Source organism: Podarcis melisellensis (assembly GCF_964234715.1).
Source record: "Podarcis melisellensis genome assembly, chromosome: 11".
Taxonomy (NCBI): domain Eukaryota; kingdom Metazoa; phylum Chordata; class Lepidosauria; order Squamata; family Lacertidae; genus Podarcis; species Podarcis melisellensis.
The window spans coordinates 60141356-60160487 of record NC_138543.1 but is presented as its reverse complement, the minus strand read 5'-3'; the positions used below and the strand labels follow the sequence as shown (position 1 = coordinate 60160487).

The following is a 19132-nucleotide window of genomic DNA, read 5'->3' as shown; positions in this document are numbered from 1 at the left end:
GGTTCAGAATGCAACATCTGTGGGCAGGGGGAAGCAAAAAAGGGGTTAAATGGCAGAAGCTTCCTTGTGTGTAGCCCTGTGCGAGTATGAGCAGAGAAGTGCTTCATAGACACCATACCTTATTTTGTGTTTTAGAAATGCATGCAGGAAAAACACATGGCTGAACATGCACGGAAGGGACCAATCCACTCCTAGTGAGACACGTCTGTAGTGACAATAGGAGCCACTAGAGAGAGGGCTCTCGTCTTTTGTCACAGGGAAGGCCACATTCTGGCTGTTTCCAGGCGATCAGTTTTGCAAAGCAGTTGGAGAAGCAAATGGATTGGGGGCCAGGGGGAGAGATTACAGGAGGTCTCACCTCATGTGAGACACGTAAGCCTGTGTTAACTAATCAAGGTGGCTTTCGAAGAGGGAACTAACAATAGAGGTGTAGTTTATTTCACATTTTATTAGTAGACAGATGTGCAGAAAAAAACCAAAACTAAATTACCAAAGGAAAGGGAGACAAAACACAAAAAGAAAAATATGCATTAGTTAAACCTGGTCTGGTAAGTTGCATCAACCAAAGTGGGCGAGAGGGAGTGGGAGGAAGAAAAACATCCAGGATTTTAGCACTGAAAAAAAGAACATATCAAGATAGAATTCTAGTGCTCCCTGCTGGTTTCAGAAGGATTTAAGAACTGCATCTGAATTGGTTTCTGAGTTGGAAATGTAAACGCAGACACGGGTGGGATAGGAGAGAACCAGGCGACCGACCGCTGGCTCCAGTAAACATTTGTCCTCAATCTCTTTAAGTAGCTTGATAGTTGCATTTCGGTGGGTTGGTTGGATCTCAAGAACAAGGAAGCCAGCAAGTCAGCAGGCAGTGACATCATGATGGGTTGGGGAGAGTCTGCCTGGCCAAGCAAAGAGGAGAGCACAAACTCCCAGAAACAGGTGCTCCCCACCCCACAAAAAAAAGTGTTACGGCGAGGGGAGGACAGAGGTATAATAATGCATCTCACACCACCAAGCTTGAGAATACAAGTCACTGGAGAGCATACAGTGAAAACGGTCAAAGTACAAGAGAGAAATAGCTGAAAGACGCAGTATCCTCATTTCAGGTTGAGCCAAGAGCGACAATCCACTCCTTCCTCTCATCGCCCAACTCGGGACAAGGAGCCACCCACAAGCCTGAATTCGAACAAAAAATGGTAACTTTCATTGGCTGCCCTGTTGGGAGAATTGGTGGCTGTACTTGCAGTGCCCATCTACACACACACACACACACACACACACACGTCCTCCAAAGCATACACACAAACACACTCCGAATTGTCTTAATGGCTAGTTGGAAGGGCTATGCATTTCAGTTCCTCTGCTTACACGCCAACTATGCCCAACATCATGTCCTCTCCCATCTCTCTGGCTTCGTTCAAGTCCCCACATATGAACTCCACAGCAGCACCAACAGCTAACGCAGTTGGCCACCCTCCGATCACAGCTGCAACGGAGTTAGAAAAAGCACAGATCCTCGCCCCAGGCAGCAGGAGACTGAAAGATGAGCTGCCCGTGCAGAGGAACCAACAAGTTATCTGCTGGGTGCTGGGCCACCACGAGAGGTGCATGTGGGGCACTACTGAGTCCACAAGGCCTCCAAGAATGCACAGCTCTAAAGCAGGATCACCCCCCTAAAGTCCCAGCAGTGGGGTCATGGTGAATACCTGGGGTAACTCATCAGACCACCTCAGATGGAACTGGCTTGCTCCCTTTCCTGTAGAAGCAGAACATTCACAGCAGGGATCCCAACATTCAAGAGGCAAGCTGAGCTGGAATGGGGGCAGAGGAAACGGCCATGATGGGGGGACCACTTCGTTTCCACCTCTCTTCTTGCGGTCGTCTCTCATCACAGCGCTTCCCTTTCCTCGGTAAATTCAAGGCCTAGCAGAAATATGTCACAGGAGCGCCACAGGAGCTACCATACAGCCAATCCTTGTCTACTGAACCCACCACTGTTGCAGGAAGTGGTCATGAAGCCCTCATTAATCCCCAAGGCTGTGAGCAGCTAACTTTCTCCACTGGAACACTGTTGTTGTCTGAACTGTGCATCCCAGGATGGTGGCCACCTTTCAGGACAAGCATCGAAGGCAGCAGGCGAGGCTGACACAATTCTCCACAGCAACATCATCTCTCCGCTCCGAATGCCATCATGCAGCAAAGGGAATGTTTGCATGTGTCTAACTCATACTGGCTCATCCAGACATTTAAGACAAGGTGTGTCTACGGCCTCTGGTCTCTTTTAAGACAACCAAGGTTGAGCAATTAGAATCTGCCTTTGAGAGTCTGATCTGGGAGCCTGGAACCCCTCAGGGAATCCCCCCCCCCGACCCAAGGACTGTCCCTGCCAAGGCCCAGCCCCCCATCACCTGGCAAGAGCGCTCTCCCCTAGACAGCATGACAGGCACCCATCTGCCTTCATGGCGTTATGAATGCCACCTTCACCCAAGGATCCTTCGGCATCCTGCCCCAGCTGGGGCTCAGAGAGCGCTTGCCAGGGCTGGGGCCCCTGCAGGAAAGTGGCAGGCCACAGCGTTTCCACTACCTTTGCCCAGAACTAAGAGGCTGCTGGGGCTCTGCATTCGGAGGGGCCACAGCTGCCAGCATTTATCCCCTACGGAAGACCAGCAACTAAAAGGGCTCAGTGGGACAAGAATACAGAGAGTTTTGAAGTGTTTATTGGAAGGTTCATATCACAAGACAACCACCACCCTCTCCCCACCCCAAATCTCTGGGTGGGGAGGGGGAGCAGATCCTTCCCCCCAACCACCCGTCTGTCCCCCTCCCCACACGCACTTAGCAGAACTGAAATGGAATACTGGACCTTTCAGCACCAAATCTTGTCAAGCTCAGTACAATGGAGCTTAGGCTCTCTGCCCAACACCTTAGGAAGGGAGGGGGGAGAGAGGAGAGAAAAACCACCACCACAAGGCTAAACAAGTGCGCACGCGGTCATCGTCAACGGAGCAGCAGCGAAACCTCGGGAAGTGCTCTGCAGCAGAGTTGCATTTGTACTTGTCCCTGTTTAAATGCAGCTCGTGGGGAGCAGCCCCCCACAGTCTCCGGCGTTAAATACATTAAACATCTTGATCAAAGACTGTTTAATTCAAGATCCTAAAGACAGAGCAAACCTGTTTTGAGTCAGGTTGTGAATGCTCCTGGAAAAGGCGGCGGGGAGAGTGAGAAGGGGGTGTGTGCGGAAAGAGCATCGCTTTCTTCCTTTCCTCGAGAGAGAAAAAAAAACAAAAACCCAGAACACAAGTGACGGGGGGGGGGGGCTGGGAAGAATGCAAGAATGGTGACGTTCTGCAGAGGGGCTTCCTTCCAAACAGAAGAGGAAGGGGTGGCGGGAAAGACCGAGATCCATACAACAGGAGAAAGCAGGAGGCGGGGCTTGGTTGGTATCTCCCCCCCCATGTATATATGTATTTTTTTTTGCTGAACTGTCACTAGGTTACCGCTGCTCCTCGCCCCCTCTGGCACAGCAGGCGGAGCGGGGCGGGGGCCGGAGGGAGCAGGTCACGACTCCTCGTTGCCAGAATCATCGTCGTCGTAACAATCGGCGTCCTCCTCCTCTTCCTCATCCTCGTCGTCAATGTCATCGTCGTACAAGTCGTCATAAAGCAAATCTGAGCTGTTGTCACTGGAAGGCACTTTAGTTTTGATGCAATATTCCGCCAGCGTGGTAGGAACCTTCACCCCGTCCTTTTCCGCCTCCGCCTTGGTGGCCTGGACTTGTTTCCTGGGAGGCGGGAGAAAGGAAGGTACCACACGGTTAGGACTGCCCACTGGGCGGCCACGGCAGGTAACCTTGTCTTCAACAGGCCTTCGCTGTGTGCACCCGAATTGCACACCCAGCCAGTTGGCCCTGGACAGAACAAGGAGCCCCCTTCCCCTGGTTGCAGAATTTAAGCAGAGCCTGCTGGATCAGGCCACTGGGCCATCTAATCCAGCCTCTATTTTCACAGTGGGCCAACCAGATGCCAATGGGAAGGCAGCAAGCAGGATTCGAGCACAAAAGCAGCCCTTTCCTCTTCTGTGATTTCCAGCAACTGGTGTTCAGAAGCATTACTCTGCCTCCTACTGCAGCACAGCGACTATGGCTAGTAGCTCTGCAATTTTGTCTAATCTCCTGTATACCTGAAGAAGCATCTCCACCACCATCGTTCTGCCCGGACACTGAGGTCCAGCTCCGAAGGCCTTCTGGTGGTTCCCTCACTGCAAGAAGTGAGGTTACAGGGAACCAGACAGAGGGCCTTCTCGGTGGTGGCGCCCACCCTGTGGAACACCCTACCAGCAGATGTCAAGGCAATAAACAACTATTTTACTTTTAAAAGACAACTGAAGGCGGCCCTGTTTAGGGAAGTTTTTAATATTTAATGCTGTATTGTTTTTAACACTCAATTGGAAGCCACCCAGAGTGGCTGGGGAAACTCAGCCAGATGGGCGGGGTATAAATAATAAATTAATTTTTTATATTTTTTTATTACTACTACTACTACTACTACTAAAAGCCATCCAATTTGGTGGCCATCACTCCCTTCATAACTATGTGATGTGTGAAGAACCTGTGCAAATCTGTGCCACATTTTGAGAGCACCATACATACCTGACAGCCCCTCTCCTCTGTCCTCCTGCCCCCACCCTCTCCCTTCTGTGGCTGGCTGTCTCCTGAACACCAAGGTCGGCATATATGGAAAAGCAATGGCCACTGAGTCTGACAATGGTTCTGGGGCACAGCAGGTCAGGCTTCAGTGGTATTGTCACAGGATCCCTGGCTACTGCCTCCAAACTCTGCCCGTGTAAGGAAGCTTCTACAGCAGGGTTAAGGGATCTGTGCCATGTCCCCCCCCCAGCTGTTGCTGGAGTACAACTGCCATCATCCTGGACCACAGATTGGGGACCAGCAAAAGCTGGAGGCACACAGGATCTCCACCCACTGCTCCAAAATCTTTGTTTTGGTCTGATGGTGGTGAGATTTAAGAGTCCCACCAGCTTGCCTGGACGTATCGGCCAGAGATGGAGAGACAAAGAAGAGGAACAGCTTCCCCTTTTAGGTTTAGGTACACTGCGACTCTCTGGGAGTTCCACGTCCAGCAAGGAGGGGAATTTGCAAGCGAAAAGGCCAGGTGGAAGGAGGAGGGGCGCACCAGTAAGAGAGGGAGAGGAGGGGCGAGGGCATGTGAGGCCACAAACACCCTAAATGAAAATCTGGCTCCCAGGCCAGGCTGCTGGGAGAGGGACCAGAGCAGAGACCAAGATCTTCATGCTCCCACCCAGCAGAGGTGGGAAAGGCCTCTAAAATATTCCTGAGACTAATGGTCTGGACCAGGAAGGGGCTTTGTTCTTCTCACACATTCCTCAAGGTTTGGCTCCAGAAAGGAGATCCGACTCCCCACATTGGGATATCCCACCCACCCGGAGTGAGAGCCGGGTTCTGCTTGGCTTACCGAATGATCTCAGCATATTCTTTGTCTTTGCCTTTGCTGTCCCTCCATTTCCTGAACATGACCGAAGCATCGACGTTCGCCGGAGAGAAGGTGTTGGGCTCATTAAGCAAAGAGATGACGCTCAGTAGGATAGTCCTGGGAAAAAGCAGGAGGAGGAGGAGAAGGAAGAAGAAGAAGATGGCAAAGGAGAAGGGGAAGAAGAAGAAAGAAAGAAAGAATCAGAGCCACAGCACTGGGCAAGTCTGCACCTGCAAGGATGAACAGCAGGTTGTGATTCTGAACAGGTTTTGTCACAGAGCAACCACACTGGAGGAGAATTTTTCATTGGAAGGGATCAAGTGGATTCTAGCCTGCCATTTAAAGAAAGGGCGGGGGACCTGGGACCCTTTAGGTATTGTTGGGCTGCAATCCCCATCACCTCTGGCCACCTGGTCACTTTGCCTTGAGATGGATGGGTGTCTCACAACATCTTGGGGGGGTCATCCCCAATTTGAAGCTTGCAGCCTTAACCCCGACCACTACTTTTGCACGTTCTGGACAGGCAAAGCAACCTTCCATGGAGACTACAGCTCAACTTCTTTGTGAGGTGCTGGTGAGAGTTCTTACAAAGCAATGAGGTACTGAACATTTCTGCACCAAAGACACAGATGCCTGGTTGCTCAGACCCAATGCTTTACTTTACAGTCGTACCTCGGGTTACATACGTTTCAGGTTATAGACTCCGCTAACCCAGAAACAGGACCTTAGGTTAAGAACTTTGCTTCAGGATGAGAACAGAAATTGTGCTCCAGCGGTGCGGTGGCAGCAGCAGGCCCCATTAGCTACAGTGGTGCTTCAGGTTAAGAACAATTTCAGGTTAAGAACGGACCTCCAGAACGAATTAAGTACTTGACCTGAGGTACCAGTGTACTATTCTGCTGGTCCATGGCCCCGTCACCTCTCTCTTGAGCCTCACAATAAATAATAACAGCCACCACTGCCACACTAAACCCCCCATGAGCTTCTGGACTTGTGTGTGACCACAGCTCATGCTTAAAAGATAATAAATAAATAAATGAATGAATAATAAAAAAGATGGAACCCAAGTGTCTGCTGCAGATCTGGGGCTCAGGGTTTGAAGAAGCAAGGCCAACATGGTGCCCCCCCCCCACAGCTGCTGCTGGACTACAGCTCCCATTAGCCCTCAGCCAGCACAGCCAACAGGCAGGCAGGCAGGATGAGAGTCGGGGTCCAGAACATCTGGGGAGCATCACGTGGACAGTCCATAAAAGGTTATCTGGTGGTACCCAACACTTCTTATTTGCAGGTTGGAATACATAGAGAATGTCAATAGAGAAGGAGGACTCCCAGCTCCAGAACTCAGTTGTGCCTTGGTACAGAATCCTCTCTCTGAAGGGCCTTACCTGACATTCTGGGTTGGGTTCCACCTTTCAGATGGCAGCTCTCCACTTTGAGGGTCATCTACAGGTGGGTGAAGGATTGAAATACATACATCTCCATTCTACCAAAAGAGAATACACACACAGGAGGTCAGCTGATGAAACAGACAAAACACCTTCTGCAGAGTATACAGAGCAGGGCTCAGCCATATATCAATACAGTCCAGTCCATATTGTGATATTGGTTGCATATTTTTGACCTGGCAATATATCGCGAATCACGATGTGTATGTGTGTATGCTATGCAAAAACCACAATGAGGGGGAAACCATGAAGCCAGCCATTGCTTCTCTTAGTTTCTGCAGCCCATTGATTCTGCCGGCTCAACTCTCCCCTGCCTCCTGCAGGGGACAGCGAATCACAGGAGCTTGCAGAAATCGTGATGCAGGAAAACCATGAAGCCAGTGCTACATCCTTATTTCAGACATCGTGGTCTAATGTGATGTTTCGCTGGTGATGTATCACAATGCTGAAAAGCAGATATCGCCCAGCCCTAATAAAGAGTGGCCCACAATAATACAGAAACCCCACAACCGCACCTACACCCCTCTACTTATCTGGTTATGTCCTGAACTGAACCTTTTTCACTAGAGGGAAGGGTGCACTTTCAAATGTTAGCCACCAAGAAAATATACACTTCCAACCTTAAGAATACAAAATATTAACCACTGCTTAAGCAACTCCCCTCAAAGTGCTTCCTACAACCCTTTGCAAGACATACATTTATTTCTTTAAGCAGTGTTCCAAAACCACAGTATTCCAGAAGGGGGAGTCAGAGCTCTCCGAAAAAAGGGGAATAAAGTTGCCATCCGCACTTCCTGATTTAGGAGTTTACTGCCTAAACAGAAAAAACCCTTTTGCTCCAATAAGAGGGGGTGAGAGAGATACTAGAGGCCAGCTGGCAAACCTTACATTAAAGAAGAGTTTAATTCTGACATTCTGGCTCTGCAGATGAACACCCCTTTAAAAGAGCAAAACCCAGAGGCTCTGGTGCTCTGTCATATCCCACGCTAGTGGGAATGGAAGCAAGAAAAACGAGACTTGTTGGGGAGATGCAGAGCAGCTGGGCTGTTGCTCTCCTCCTTAAAGAGGCCAGAGACAAGGTTAAACATGCAAGTCCACAAGTGGAGAGTCTTTGGCCTCTCTGACCTTAAGGCTAAGTTCACACATCCAATGCAGGTCCTTCTGAGGGGCCAACCCATCAAGTTAAGAAGCCCAGGACAGCAGCATGGATGGAAACAAAGAAACAGCCAACCCCTAATCCAGCTTTTGCAGGAGAAGAGGAAGCTATTGCAGCAGTAGCAAGAGTTTCAGCCAAGTGTGTCGTGGAGGAGAAAAGCACCAGGCAAGGCTACCGCTTGGATTTCAGTCTCTTTCTCGTTTCAAGTGCTCCAGATAGTCCCGTTTATCTTCATGGCGGTGAAGAAGGGTTAAATATGGGGAGGTGGGGAGAGAAGACAATGACGGAGAGAAAGATAAAGGAGGAGAAAAGGAAGGTTTCGATGCCCTGGTAAGGAAGGAGCCCACAGCAGTTGAAATTTTGACACCACAAAAGACACCTACCTCATAAATGTTGGGATGCCACATTTTGGTCAGGAATCTGAAGGTAGGTGGTGAATATGGGTAGTCCATAGGAAATTTAATATGCGCCTGGAACAGAGAACAAAACCCCAAATTTAAACACTTGTTAAGCTCAGCAGAGCAGCAGCAGCAAAAAAATTCAGACCCATGCTGTTACACTACCTCCACATTTGGTGACGCTGAGTTTGGAGCTGGACAGACTGAGTGTCGTGGGAGTGAGGACCTCACCTGGGGATGGTGGGCAGCGAGAGAGAAGGCGGCTGGCCATGTTGGAAGGGGGAGCTTTATGGTAAGAATGAAGTGACAACCACAAGACGTTTGCAAGCAAGAGAATGTGCAGGAGTAGTGGCTACGGAAATATTTGGCAGAGTTGGAATTGGAAAGCAAGAATTACAGGAAGAGGGGAAAAGGGGAATGATGCAAAGCTCAAGGGGTGAAGAGCTGGAATAAGTTGTAAATGCATGGACTAAAAACTTGAATGGTGATGTCGAAAAAGGAACAGGTCCTCTAGTCCAAGCCCTACCAAAGTCCACTAATACTGGATCCCAGAAAAAGGTGGGAAACCTCCAATTATTCGATAACGGAGCCTCAAGAAGAAGGGAAACTGTATCCCAACAGAAGAGTTTAGAAGTCATACACAACATCCTAAAAAAATAGCCACAAAGCTCACAGGTTGGCCTTAGGTTAGAATAAATGGTAGTGGTTGTTCAAGGAGGAAATGGGGTACCTATAGCCTTGTGTGCCATCTCAAGTGCCTTGGAGGAAAGGCAGAACATAACAATGTAATACATGACAAATAATAAATTTCTGGACAAGACCAGGGAAACTACGCTTTGTGTGAGTCCAGAGATATAGCAAATGACATTTCCTAACTTTTAAAAGCATTATAATATTAGAAAACTACTGTGGCCCAATGCAGATAGTTTTGGAGACATTCAAAGTACAGGACTGGTAATCTGTGAACCTAGAAGTTTAGTGCAGCTTCAAGCAATATCTTTATACGCAACAGCTGGTGTTTCAAAGTGGCACCACGTGGCATAACCAAATCTAGTGAGACCAACTCCAGTTCTGACCTTCCTATAATAATAATAATAATAATAATAATAATAATAATAATAATTTATTTTTACCCCACTCATCTGGCTGGGTTTCCCCAGCCACTCTGGGCAGCTTCCAACTGAATATTAAAAATAATACAGCGCCAGACATTAAAAACCTCCCTAAACAGGGCCACCTTCAGTTGTCTTTTAAAAGTAAAATAGTTGTTTATTGCCTTGACATCTGCTGGAAGGGCGTTCCACAGGGCAGGCGCCACTACCGAGAAGGCCCTCTGCCAGCTCCAGGTCATTAATGACTTCTGGAAGGTCTATGTGCTAACACAGACTTCTCATTCAGCAGCTGCCCCTAGCTGAGTTAATGCACCTCCCATGCACAGCTTTTTAAATGCATAACTATGAAAAAATGCAAACGACAAGGTGCACAGAATTCACTCGAAAAGGCCACTACAGAATTGTTTAAAAGGGTTAGCGCAGCATGGCCAATTCTCTGAGGACAGGATTCCCTTTGGCTTTTGCCTGAAGTAGGTTTGCATGACGGGAGAACTCTCACGTCCCCTAGGAACACACCACCGGCTCTAGCAGGCAAGGAAAACCCTCTAGCAGGCCTGACTCAGGAAGTGGTAGCAGAAACTAGGCGACTGCATGAAGATTTAAAAACAAAAGATGTGTGTGTGTGTGTGTGTGTGTGTGTGTGTGTGTTTAGAAATAACATATGTGAAGATGGCTTTGCTATTTATACCAACCCCAAAATTGGCAGATTGTGATTTTGGAGTGAGCACTGAACATTTCAGCCTGATGTATTTGAAAACAAGCAGATGGTCACTTTCTTAAAAGGACAATTGAAGAACACAGGGAGGGAGGCAATGCCTAATGCAGAGACAGGCCACCAACCACTCTAGCACCATGCTGTCCACAATGACCTGCACCAGTAGGCAACTCATCCAGGCCCAATAGATGACTTCCTTTTATTGAACCAGAAGATGGGGAAATAGGATGGGTGCATGTGATGATGGCGGTGATTCACCCAAAGCTACCAAGGTGGGCACAACATTAACACATGATATTAAGAACAGTTTGAAACAACTCACAATCACAAAAGTAAGATGGCTCCTAAAAACTCAGACCTCAAGGGTCAAGAGCAAGCATAAGGAGGTGCTTCACCGGAAGCTATACAATGAAGGTGACAGGTGCACCTCGTAGGGAGGGAGCTCCCCAGCTTAGGGGCCACCGCAGAGCAATGTCTTCTCCTGGGCTGCCACCTCCCTGAGCCTCTGGGGGCAGAGGAACTCCCAAGAGGGCCACCCTCTGCTGATCTCAGCACCCGAGAGGGTCTGCAGGGAAGGAGGTGCTTTTTCAGGTATTTGGGGCCTAAGCCGTTTATGGCTCTCAACACAAACATGAGCACCTTGACTTGGGCCTGGAAATGAACTGACAGCCAGCACAGCTGTTTTAAACTGGGGATTTTAAGAGATGTAAACAGAACACAAGCCAGCAATGATCTGTGGCCCCCCCTGAAGCACCACAGAAGCAGTCTCTCCCCCTCGGACAGCACTCTCCAAGGGCTGGTTTGCAGGTGACAAAAACTCACCACAGATGTTACGTCTTGTTTTAAATGCATGCCATGCTTTTGTGTTTTAAACTGTTTCTAATTATCTCATGTGTCATTTGCCTTGAGACAGTTGCTTAGAATGCAATTAATAAATCGATGATGGTGATAATAATAGAACCACCAACATGTTTTTCAGCGGAGGCGGTTCAGAGCGACTTGTGAGTAAAAGAGCAACAGCAGGGTGATGTAATCGATGGGTGAAGTCAGCAGGCAGTGTACAGCCGAAGGCTATTTTGAGGAGAAGAGTCCTGATCAAGCAGCTCTTTGTGCAAGCAAGGGATTCTTCGTCCACTTCGCTGTCTAGGGCATCCCTAGCTCTCCCCGGGGCACCCAGGGGTGCTGCTAATGGTCACACCAGCCTGGCAGGAATATGCTTGCACATTAGCGTTCTGGCAGAGCTCCGGAGCAAGCCGCGGGGCTGATTTATCTTTGCTGGGGGGAATCCTCAGAAGGTACGGCAACAGCCAATAGTCGGTTTCACATTTGCGGTCTCTCAAGCCAGTTAGAAATTGAGCAAAGAGCAGTTTCTTTCATCTCAGAAGACACCCACATGACCTCACATTCAGAAATGTTACATAACCACCACCACACACACACACACAAAATATCAATTTAGAAGATTGGGTGTGGGTGGCTGGGAAGATCAGAAATGATTACATTACAGAAAAGGAACACACAGAAGTATATTCAAACCATATCAAATACGGTTTTTAGAATCAATGTACCATTCTGTATTTTTAATGATAAACAGCACCCTCACGACCAAAATTTAAAGTACCAATTCCAAAGCGAATCCATGTGGTTGACAAAACATTTATGGTGCTCATAAGAGAGCTACCATAATACCCATAAAATACAGGAGCTGTATGTTGAAGTCTGTTTGATGGGCGACTATTATTCAGCAGTGTGGTAGTGCTTAATACACATTTAGGGAATGTGTTGCACTTTTTAGCAGACTCTAGAAAGACCCTGATGTTGGGAAAGATGGAGGGCACAAGGAGAAGGGGACGACAGAGGACGAGATGGTTGGAGAGTGTTCTCGAAGCTACCAGCATGAGTTTGACCAAACTGGGGAGGCAGTGGAAGACAGGAGGGCCTGGCGTGCTCTGGTCCAGGGGGGTCACAAAGAGTCGGACACGACTAAACGACTAAACAACAGCTTTCTGGAATGCACAAGCACCCTATGCTTCCACTTGCAAAAAGGGCAGTGTGAGGCCAGGCGGTGGTGTTGTGATGGGGGCCCCCCTCCCTCTGGATAGGCTTTTCCAGCACTGAGCACAGCAGTGCCTTGGGAACGTGACATCAATTGCATAAGCCGTGGGATTCCCTCTGAACTTGCAGCAGCAGCAGCAGCAGCTGGACCCTGCTGGCTGAGGACATTGTGGCTTTGACAAGCATCTGAATTTGAGAGTTTCCTTTCATTTACCAGGGAAGATTCCCCATTAATAATAAAGGAGGGTGGGAGGACATTCCCAGATTGTTTCCATGGCAACAGCTCAGAGCTGGAGGTTTCTATTCTGGTTCCAGGAGATGCACAGGAATTTCTTCCCATGAAATAATTCCTCCTCTTTCCCACCTTAAGGTAACAATCAGTGCAGGATTGTGAGCCCATTTTCCATGGAGGAAGAAAAAGAGGATAACTCTTCTCCAGGCAGACATTTATGGAGATGGGTGAAGAACAGATTCTGGTGCAGCCTGATGGTGCCAGTTTTTACCCCAAAACAAATAATGCCTACAAATGCAGTTAACCCACAGGAGGGACACTCATCAGGTCTTCTGCCATTTACACCTGACATTTCTGGATGCACACACCTCTTGTGGCACACCCAGGCAGTGCATTTGAGGCAGCCGGGCAGCTGATGAAGCTCCGGAGCTCTCACTCTTTCCCGAGTCAGCAAAATAATAAAAAAGAGGTTCAATTAGCCTCAGGTTGTGAACAGGATACACTAAAAACAGTTGGCAAAAGAGAAAAGGTAGAAAATATCTGCATGCCAACCTAGACAACTCCAAGCATTCTCCTTTTGCAATGGCTGCAAAGCTGAGCCATGCCAGATGCTGGAAAGGCAATCTGTATGTTCCCTTCAGCCCTCTCCACATAACTGCTAAAGCCTCTGGAGCAAGATGTTTGCATCAGGCTTTGATAACAGCCTGCTGCTGCCCCAGTTGTGGTCTCCAGTGAAGGGGAGGTGTGAATGATGGGGAAATCTAAACTAGTTCTCAGCCAAGATCCAGGGGCACAAGTACCCTAGCATTTCACGGCCCAATGTGGACACTGTTTAAAATTCTTCTTAACACTATCTCTTCCCAAACCAAGCTCAAAGCAAAGGTAAAGGGACCCCTGACCATTAGGTCCAGTCGTGGCCGACTCTGGGGTTGCGGCGCTCATCTCGCTTTACTGGCCGAGGGAGCTGGTGTACAGCTTCCAGGTCATGTGGCCAGCATGATGAAGCCGCTTCTGGCGAACCAGAGCAGCGCACAGAAACGCCGTTTACCTTCCTGCCAGAGCGGTACCTGTTTATCTACTTGCACTTTGACGTGCTTTAGAATTGCTAGGTTGGAAGGAGTGGGGACCGAGCAACGGGAGCTCACCCTGTTGCAGTGATTCGAACCGCCAACCTTCTGATTGGCAAGTCCTAGGCTCTGTGGTTTATCCCACAGCGCCACCCGCATCCCTATAAGCTCAAAGTACTTCCTCATTAAGCATCCATTAGGAAATTAAAAATAAAAGCGCCAGCATATTCTAGGGGATGATACTTAGGGGCGGCCAACCCACGTTGCACAATTGGCTACCCCCATTTGCTTTTCATTCTACCTACTCTACCCTTCCTTTCCATACCTAAAACTGGAGAAGCACTTTTTGAAAATGCTAATAAATATTCATTAAAAAAAAAACTGGAGAAGCAGGCGGTAGTCCAGGTCTTTATTTCAAAGTCTGCCTTGACATTCTCAGATCTCTGCTTGCAGGATGAATTTCAGCTGTTAGGCAATCTCAGAAACCGGAAGCTGGCCTGGAACAAGCCTACCTCCTTGCCCTCAAGTGCTGAGGATGTTATTTTAAAATTAAACGTCCTTATCAACATGGAAAGGCAACGTCCTGCTCAAATCACAGCACAGCTGCAATTCAGCCGCCAGGCTGCGATGAGAAGCCGGCAAAATGGGTCACGGGGCAATGGCCAGCCTTGAAACGAACCGTGCCCAGTGCCACTGCTGGCTCATCATTCACCGTCTCTGCACACTAGGTGGTGTTTGGGCTGAGACTCTGGCAGCCAGAAGCAGAATCTTGTGGCTCCGCTTGTGCCGGAGCAGTTTTTTTTTCCTTTTCTGTAAATGGCAGAGACGTGATGAAGCAGAGTACAGCTCCTCCCTTGGCAACGGGCAGGCTGCATGTTCTGAAGCAATCCTTTCCCTTGCCAGGCAGGTTTTGCTGTCTGCTGCTTTGTCAGCACAGGTTTGCCAGTGTCCGCCTGCAGCAGGGCCTGAGCACCACAAAATGAGGAGGGGAAGGGAGCAGGCGTGTAGCACAACAGCTGCAATTTTCACCCGGTTCCAAGCGGAGCTGGACCTTAGGATGGGCTGCTGAGCTGCACCACACTCAGCGGAGAAGCAGCGGCAACACTTTCCGAAGGGAAAAGCAAGAGAAGTGCACCAAAAAACAGAGAAAGATAGGAAAGAGAAGGAAGAACGGGACAGTTCTAGGAAGAAGCTGCAGTTCCGCGTCTGATTCAGAAGCATCTTTTGGGGTGGGGAGCCTGTCTCAGCCCACATTTCATCAGGAGAAACCTTCCAGGGGCTGCACACCAGGTGGTGGGCAGGGGCAGAGCCAGGAGTGAGTGGGTGTGAATCTCTGCACATAGAAGCCAGAGGCTTCTACACACAAACACCTCCCTCCATTCAGGCACGCAAGACATGTTTATCACGTACAAGCACACATTCTGCCTAGAAACAAGAACTCAAGGAGGGTACGGTGAGGGTTGTGGTCTGCAGAGAGTTCCAAGGGCCAGACAGAGAAGTATGGGGGCCGTATTTGCCCCATGGGCTTGGGAGTTTCCCCAGCCCTGCTTTAGGAGACACTGCAAATATATTCTGCTGTCTAATGCTGTGCACAGTTTGCTAAAGCAGGTTGGGCTTGGACAGGTGTGAAACGCAACTGATGGAGATTATAAGATTGGAAGGATCTCCCCTCCCATCTCGCTACCTCTGCCCACTTTGATGGAGGACCACCACATATATTTTGAGCTAGCAGAGAGAGAATGGAAAAGCAATTCAATTGTAGACTAGAGGAGGCAATAAGGTCACTGTTGGGGGACGGGTATCACTTGGTCAGAGGCACCACCTCCTGCCTCGGGCTTCTTAAAGGAGCAGGCAGAGCACAAGACCACACACCTTGCAGCGATTAGCACGGTGGGCTGCATTCCACACCACGAAACACGAACTACCATTATGCAAACCAAGAATTACTCTGGAGAATAGACTGAAACACCTCTTTTGTTATATTTTTGCACCAGAGATATACTCTGCAGAGGCACGTATATTTCTTTCACAATTCTTTATGTAAGAACTGAAGCACGCCAAATATTTGTGATCAGGATGATCCAGTGTTTACCTGCATCTAGGAAAGACACCTTCCACTCCCAACTGTCAGCGCCCCTGGGGAGTCCTGAGCCAAGATGCGCCTCTGTTTCCGCCGCTCCCAATTTGTAATGTGGGAATAAGGACTAGCCTCACAGGGCAGTTCCAAAAAGACAAACAAAGGAGAACGTGCCAAGTGCTATACAGTTTAACAGGCTCCATCCTCGTGTTACTCAAAGGCATAAACATGTAAAAAGAGGAATGAACTAACAATTCAGGTATGGTTTGCTTGGCACAGACCAAAGCAACCTGAAACCAACACCCACATTAGCTCCCACTCAGCTGGCAGAGGCACCATCACTACACATGAATATGGACATATTCTATACTAGGAAGTATAGAATCTATGAACAAATGGTAGCAGAAGATTTGGCCTTTAGTTCTCCTTCGCCCCCCTTACAAAAACTCACACTATTAGCAGAATGTTACGGTCTTCTTGCATTGCAAAAATCCACTAACACAGGTGTTTTGTGCGCTAAAATTATGGCCATGCTATTTTTCCAGTTGTATGCAATAAGACAGTGTTTCCCAACCGGTGTTCCGCGGCACACGAGTGTGCCGTGAGACGTTGCCTCGTGTGCCGCGAGATGCCTGGAGGGAGGCGGGCGAGTCGGGCGGCGAGAGGCGGGGCGGCGGCGGCGAGGAGAGGCCGCGCCTCCTGCTGCTGCCTGGCGCTCCTCCTCGCAGCCGGCAGCGCTGCCTGGGCGCCTCCGCGCGACTCTGCCTCGCTGGGTTTGGTCTCCCAGCAGAGACGGGTCACACGCGCCCCTCCCTCCCTCCCTCAGCCTGCGCGGAGGGAGAGCCAGAGAGAGGCATCGCTCCTGCGCGGCGGGAGAGGGAGCAGCCGGAGCGATGCCCCAAACGAACGCATGGGACCGGAGGGGAAATCCTCTCCGAGGCGGATTGAGCGCAGCTGAGAGAAGCCTTTCGAGGAGCTGCCGTGTCCCCTGGAAACCCCCTTCCCAGCTCTGCCTCAGCCGCCGCCGCCTCAGTTGCCGCCGTCCCTCAGTCCCTCGCTCTGCTGCCTCCTCCCACCCCCAAAGCTTGGAGGTTCCCCAGCAAGGGGGAGGGAAAAAACTTTCACTTTTGTGCGTCCCTCCCGGCGTGACGCTGCGCGCTGACGTCACGGGGCGGGGCTTTAATGGTGGTGTGCCGCGAGATTTTTTTTCAGTAAACAGGTGTGCCGTTGCCCAAAAACGTTTGGGAAACACTGCAATAAGAGAGACTCACATGCTCATCTGCTGCTGTCTTTTAGGTGCAACACAGACATATGGTTCAAAAGGTGCAACTTGAAAACTGGATTTCCAAGTTAAAAAACTGCAGTTGAACATGGATTCTGGAGTTTCGGGGAAGCACATGTGCTTCTTGATAGGCCTGGGGAAGGTTCTCTGACAGAAACCCTAGAAAAGTACTGCCAGTCAGTGTAGACAATACTGAGGTAATGGGCCAGGAGTACAAGGCAGCGGTCTATGTTCTTATAAGTTCGGTCTCATGACTGCCAAAGGTAAGATTCCTCCACTCAGCCGTAAATTCAGTGCAGGACCTGACATGTTTTCTTAGTGCAATCTCAAGAGGATCTGAAACCACCCAAAAAAAATGGGACCAGAGGATATACTGTTAACATTGCTTTTAGGCACAGTGGTTTGTGTGCAAGAAGGAATCCGATGACCGACCAGCCACTGAATGTTCATTTGGGTTTAAGAAGAGGTGGCAGCGGCAGCAACAACTTCTGCCAGCCAAGAGCAGAGAAGTGACTCAGCACTTTGAGGTGTGTTACAATCTGGAACTTGCCCTCGTCACAGAGCAATTAGCAAGAGCCAGTTGCTGCACCAGATGGAGCCGAAGGGTAAGCAGATCCTCATTCCCCCAATAAAAAACAGCACAACACTTCTGAGGAAGAATTGGCCACAGCAAGCCTGCAATTAAGCAACTATTTCTGCTAGACTAGGAACCACTCAAGGCTTTAAGCAGCCCTGAGTATCAACAGGCTGTCCAGGTTGGGGGCCGTCCATGTCAACAATAGCAACTAAAACAACCTAGGTTGTGACCTGGGGGGGGGCAGCCACCACCTCTCAGCCTAACCTGCCCCTCAGGGTTGTTGCAGGGATAATAAGGCGAAGGGGAGAACCAACCTGAGGTTCCTAATAAGGAAAAGCAGGATGTGAAACATAGGGGAGGCAGCATTCCACCTACGCAGGCAAGCAGCCCCCTGGAATAAACACTGGGGGTGGAAGTGTGTGGGAAAATAATAGACTCACAGAATTGCAGAGTTGGAAGGGACCCCAAGGGTCATCTAGTCCAACCCCTGGCAATGCAGGAATCTCAACTAAAGCATCCCTGACAGGTGGCCATCTAACCTCTTCCAGGTGCGCAGCCTGGGAGTCGTTTTGGACTCACAGCTGTCCATGGAGGCACAGGTCAGTTCTGTGTCCAGGGCAGCTGTCTACCAGCTTCATCTGGTACGCAGGCTGAGACCCTATCTGCCCGCAGACTGTCTGGCCAGAGTGGTGCATGCTCTGGTTCTCTCCCGCTTGGAGTACTGCAATGCGCTCTACGTGGGGCTACCTTTGAAGGCAACTAATCCAGAATGCAGCAGCTAGACTGGTGACTGGGAGCAGCTACCGAGACCACATAACACCAGTCTTGAAAAACCTACATTGGCTCCCAGTATGTTTCCGAGCACAATTCAAAGTGTTAGTGCTGACCTTGAAAGCGTTAAACGGCCTCGGTCCAGTATACCTGAAGGAGCGTCTCCACCCCCATCATTCTGCGAGGACACTGAGGTCCAGGGCCGAGGACCTTCTGGCGGTTCCCTCACTGCGAGAAGTCAAGTTACAGTGAACCAGGCAGAGGGCCTTCTTGGTGGTGACAAGTGCCTGTGGAACGCCCTCCCACCAGATGTCAAAGAGAAGAACAACTACCAGACTTTTAGAAGACATCTGAAGGCAGCCCTGTTTAGGGAAGCTTTCAATGTTTGATGCATTACGGTACTTTAATATTTTGCTGGAAGCCACCCAGAGTGGCTGGGGAAGCCTAGCCAGATGGGCGGGGTATAAATAATAATAAATTATTATTATTATTATTATTATTATTATTATTATTATTATTAAGGAGAGTCCACCACCTCCTGGAGGTGTCTGTTCCACTGTCGAACAGCTCTTACTGTCAGAAACTTCTTCCTAATGTTGAACCACAATCTCCTTTCCTGTTACCTGAATCCATTGGTTCGCGTCCTACCCTCTTGAGCAGGAAAAAACAAACTTGTTCCCTCTTCTATGTGGCAGCCCTTGAGATATGGAGAGTAGCACAGACTGTCAGCAACGGGAAGCC

At 49.4% G+C, this 19132-nt stretch overlaps 1 protein-coding gene across 1 annotated transcript in view; it reads right to left on the bottom strand.

The window, feature by feature from the left end:
- Positions 1–416: 416 nt before the first annotated feature.
- Positions 417–19132, bottom strand: part of UBE2R2 (ubiquitin conjugating enzyme E2 R2) — a 53650-nt gene continuing 34934 nt past the window's right edge. The window contains exons 2-5 of the mRNA XM_081930037.1: positions 8489–8575; positions 6890–6987; positions 5487–5621; positions 417–3778 (exon numbers count right to left, since the gene is read on the bottom strand). Of these exons, the coding sequence (XP_081786163.1) occupies positions 3556–3778; positions 5487–5621; positions 6890–6987; positions 8489–8575 (543 nt within the window). The 3' untranslated portion in view covers positions 417–3555. The remainder of the gene's footprint in view (positions 3779–5486; positions 5622–6889; positions 6988–8488; positions 8576–19132) is intronic.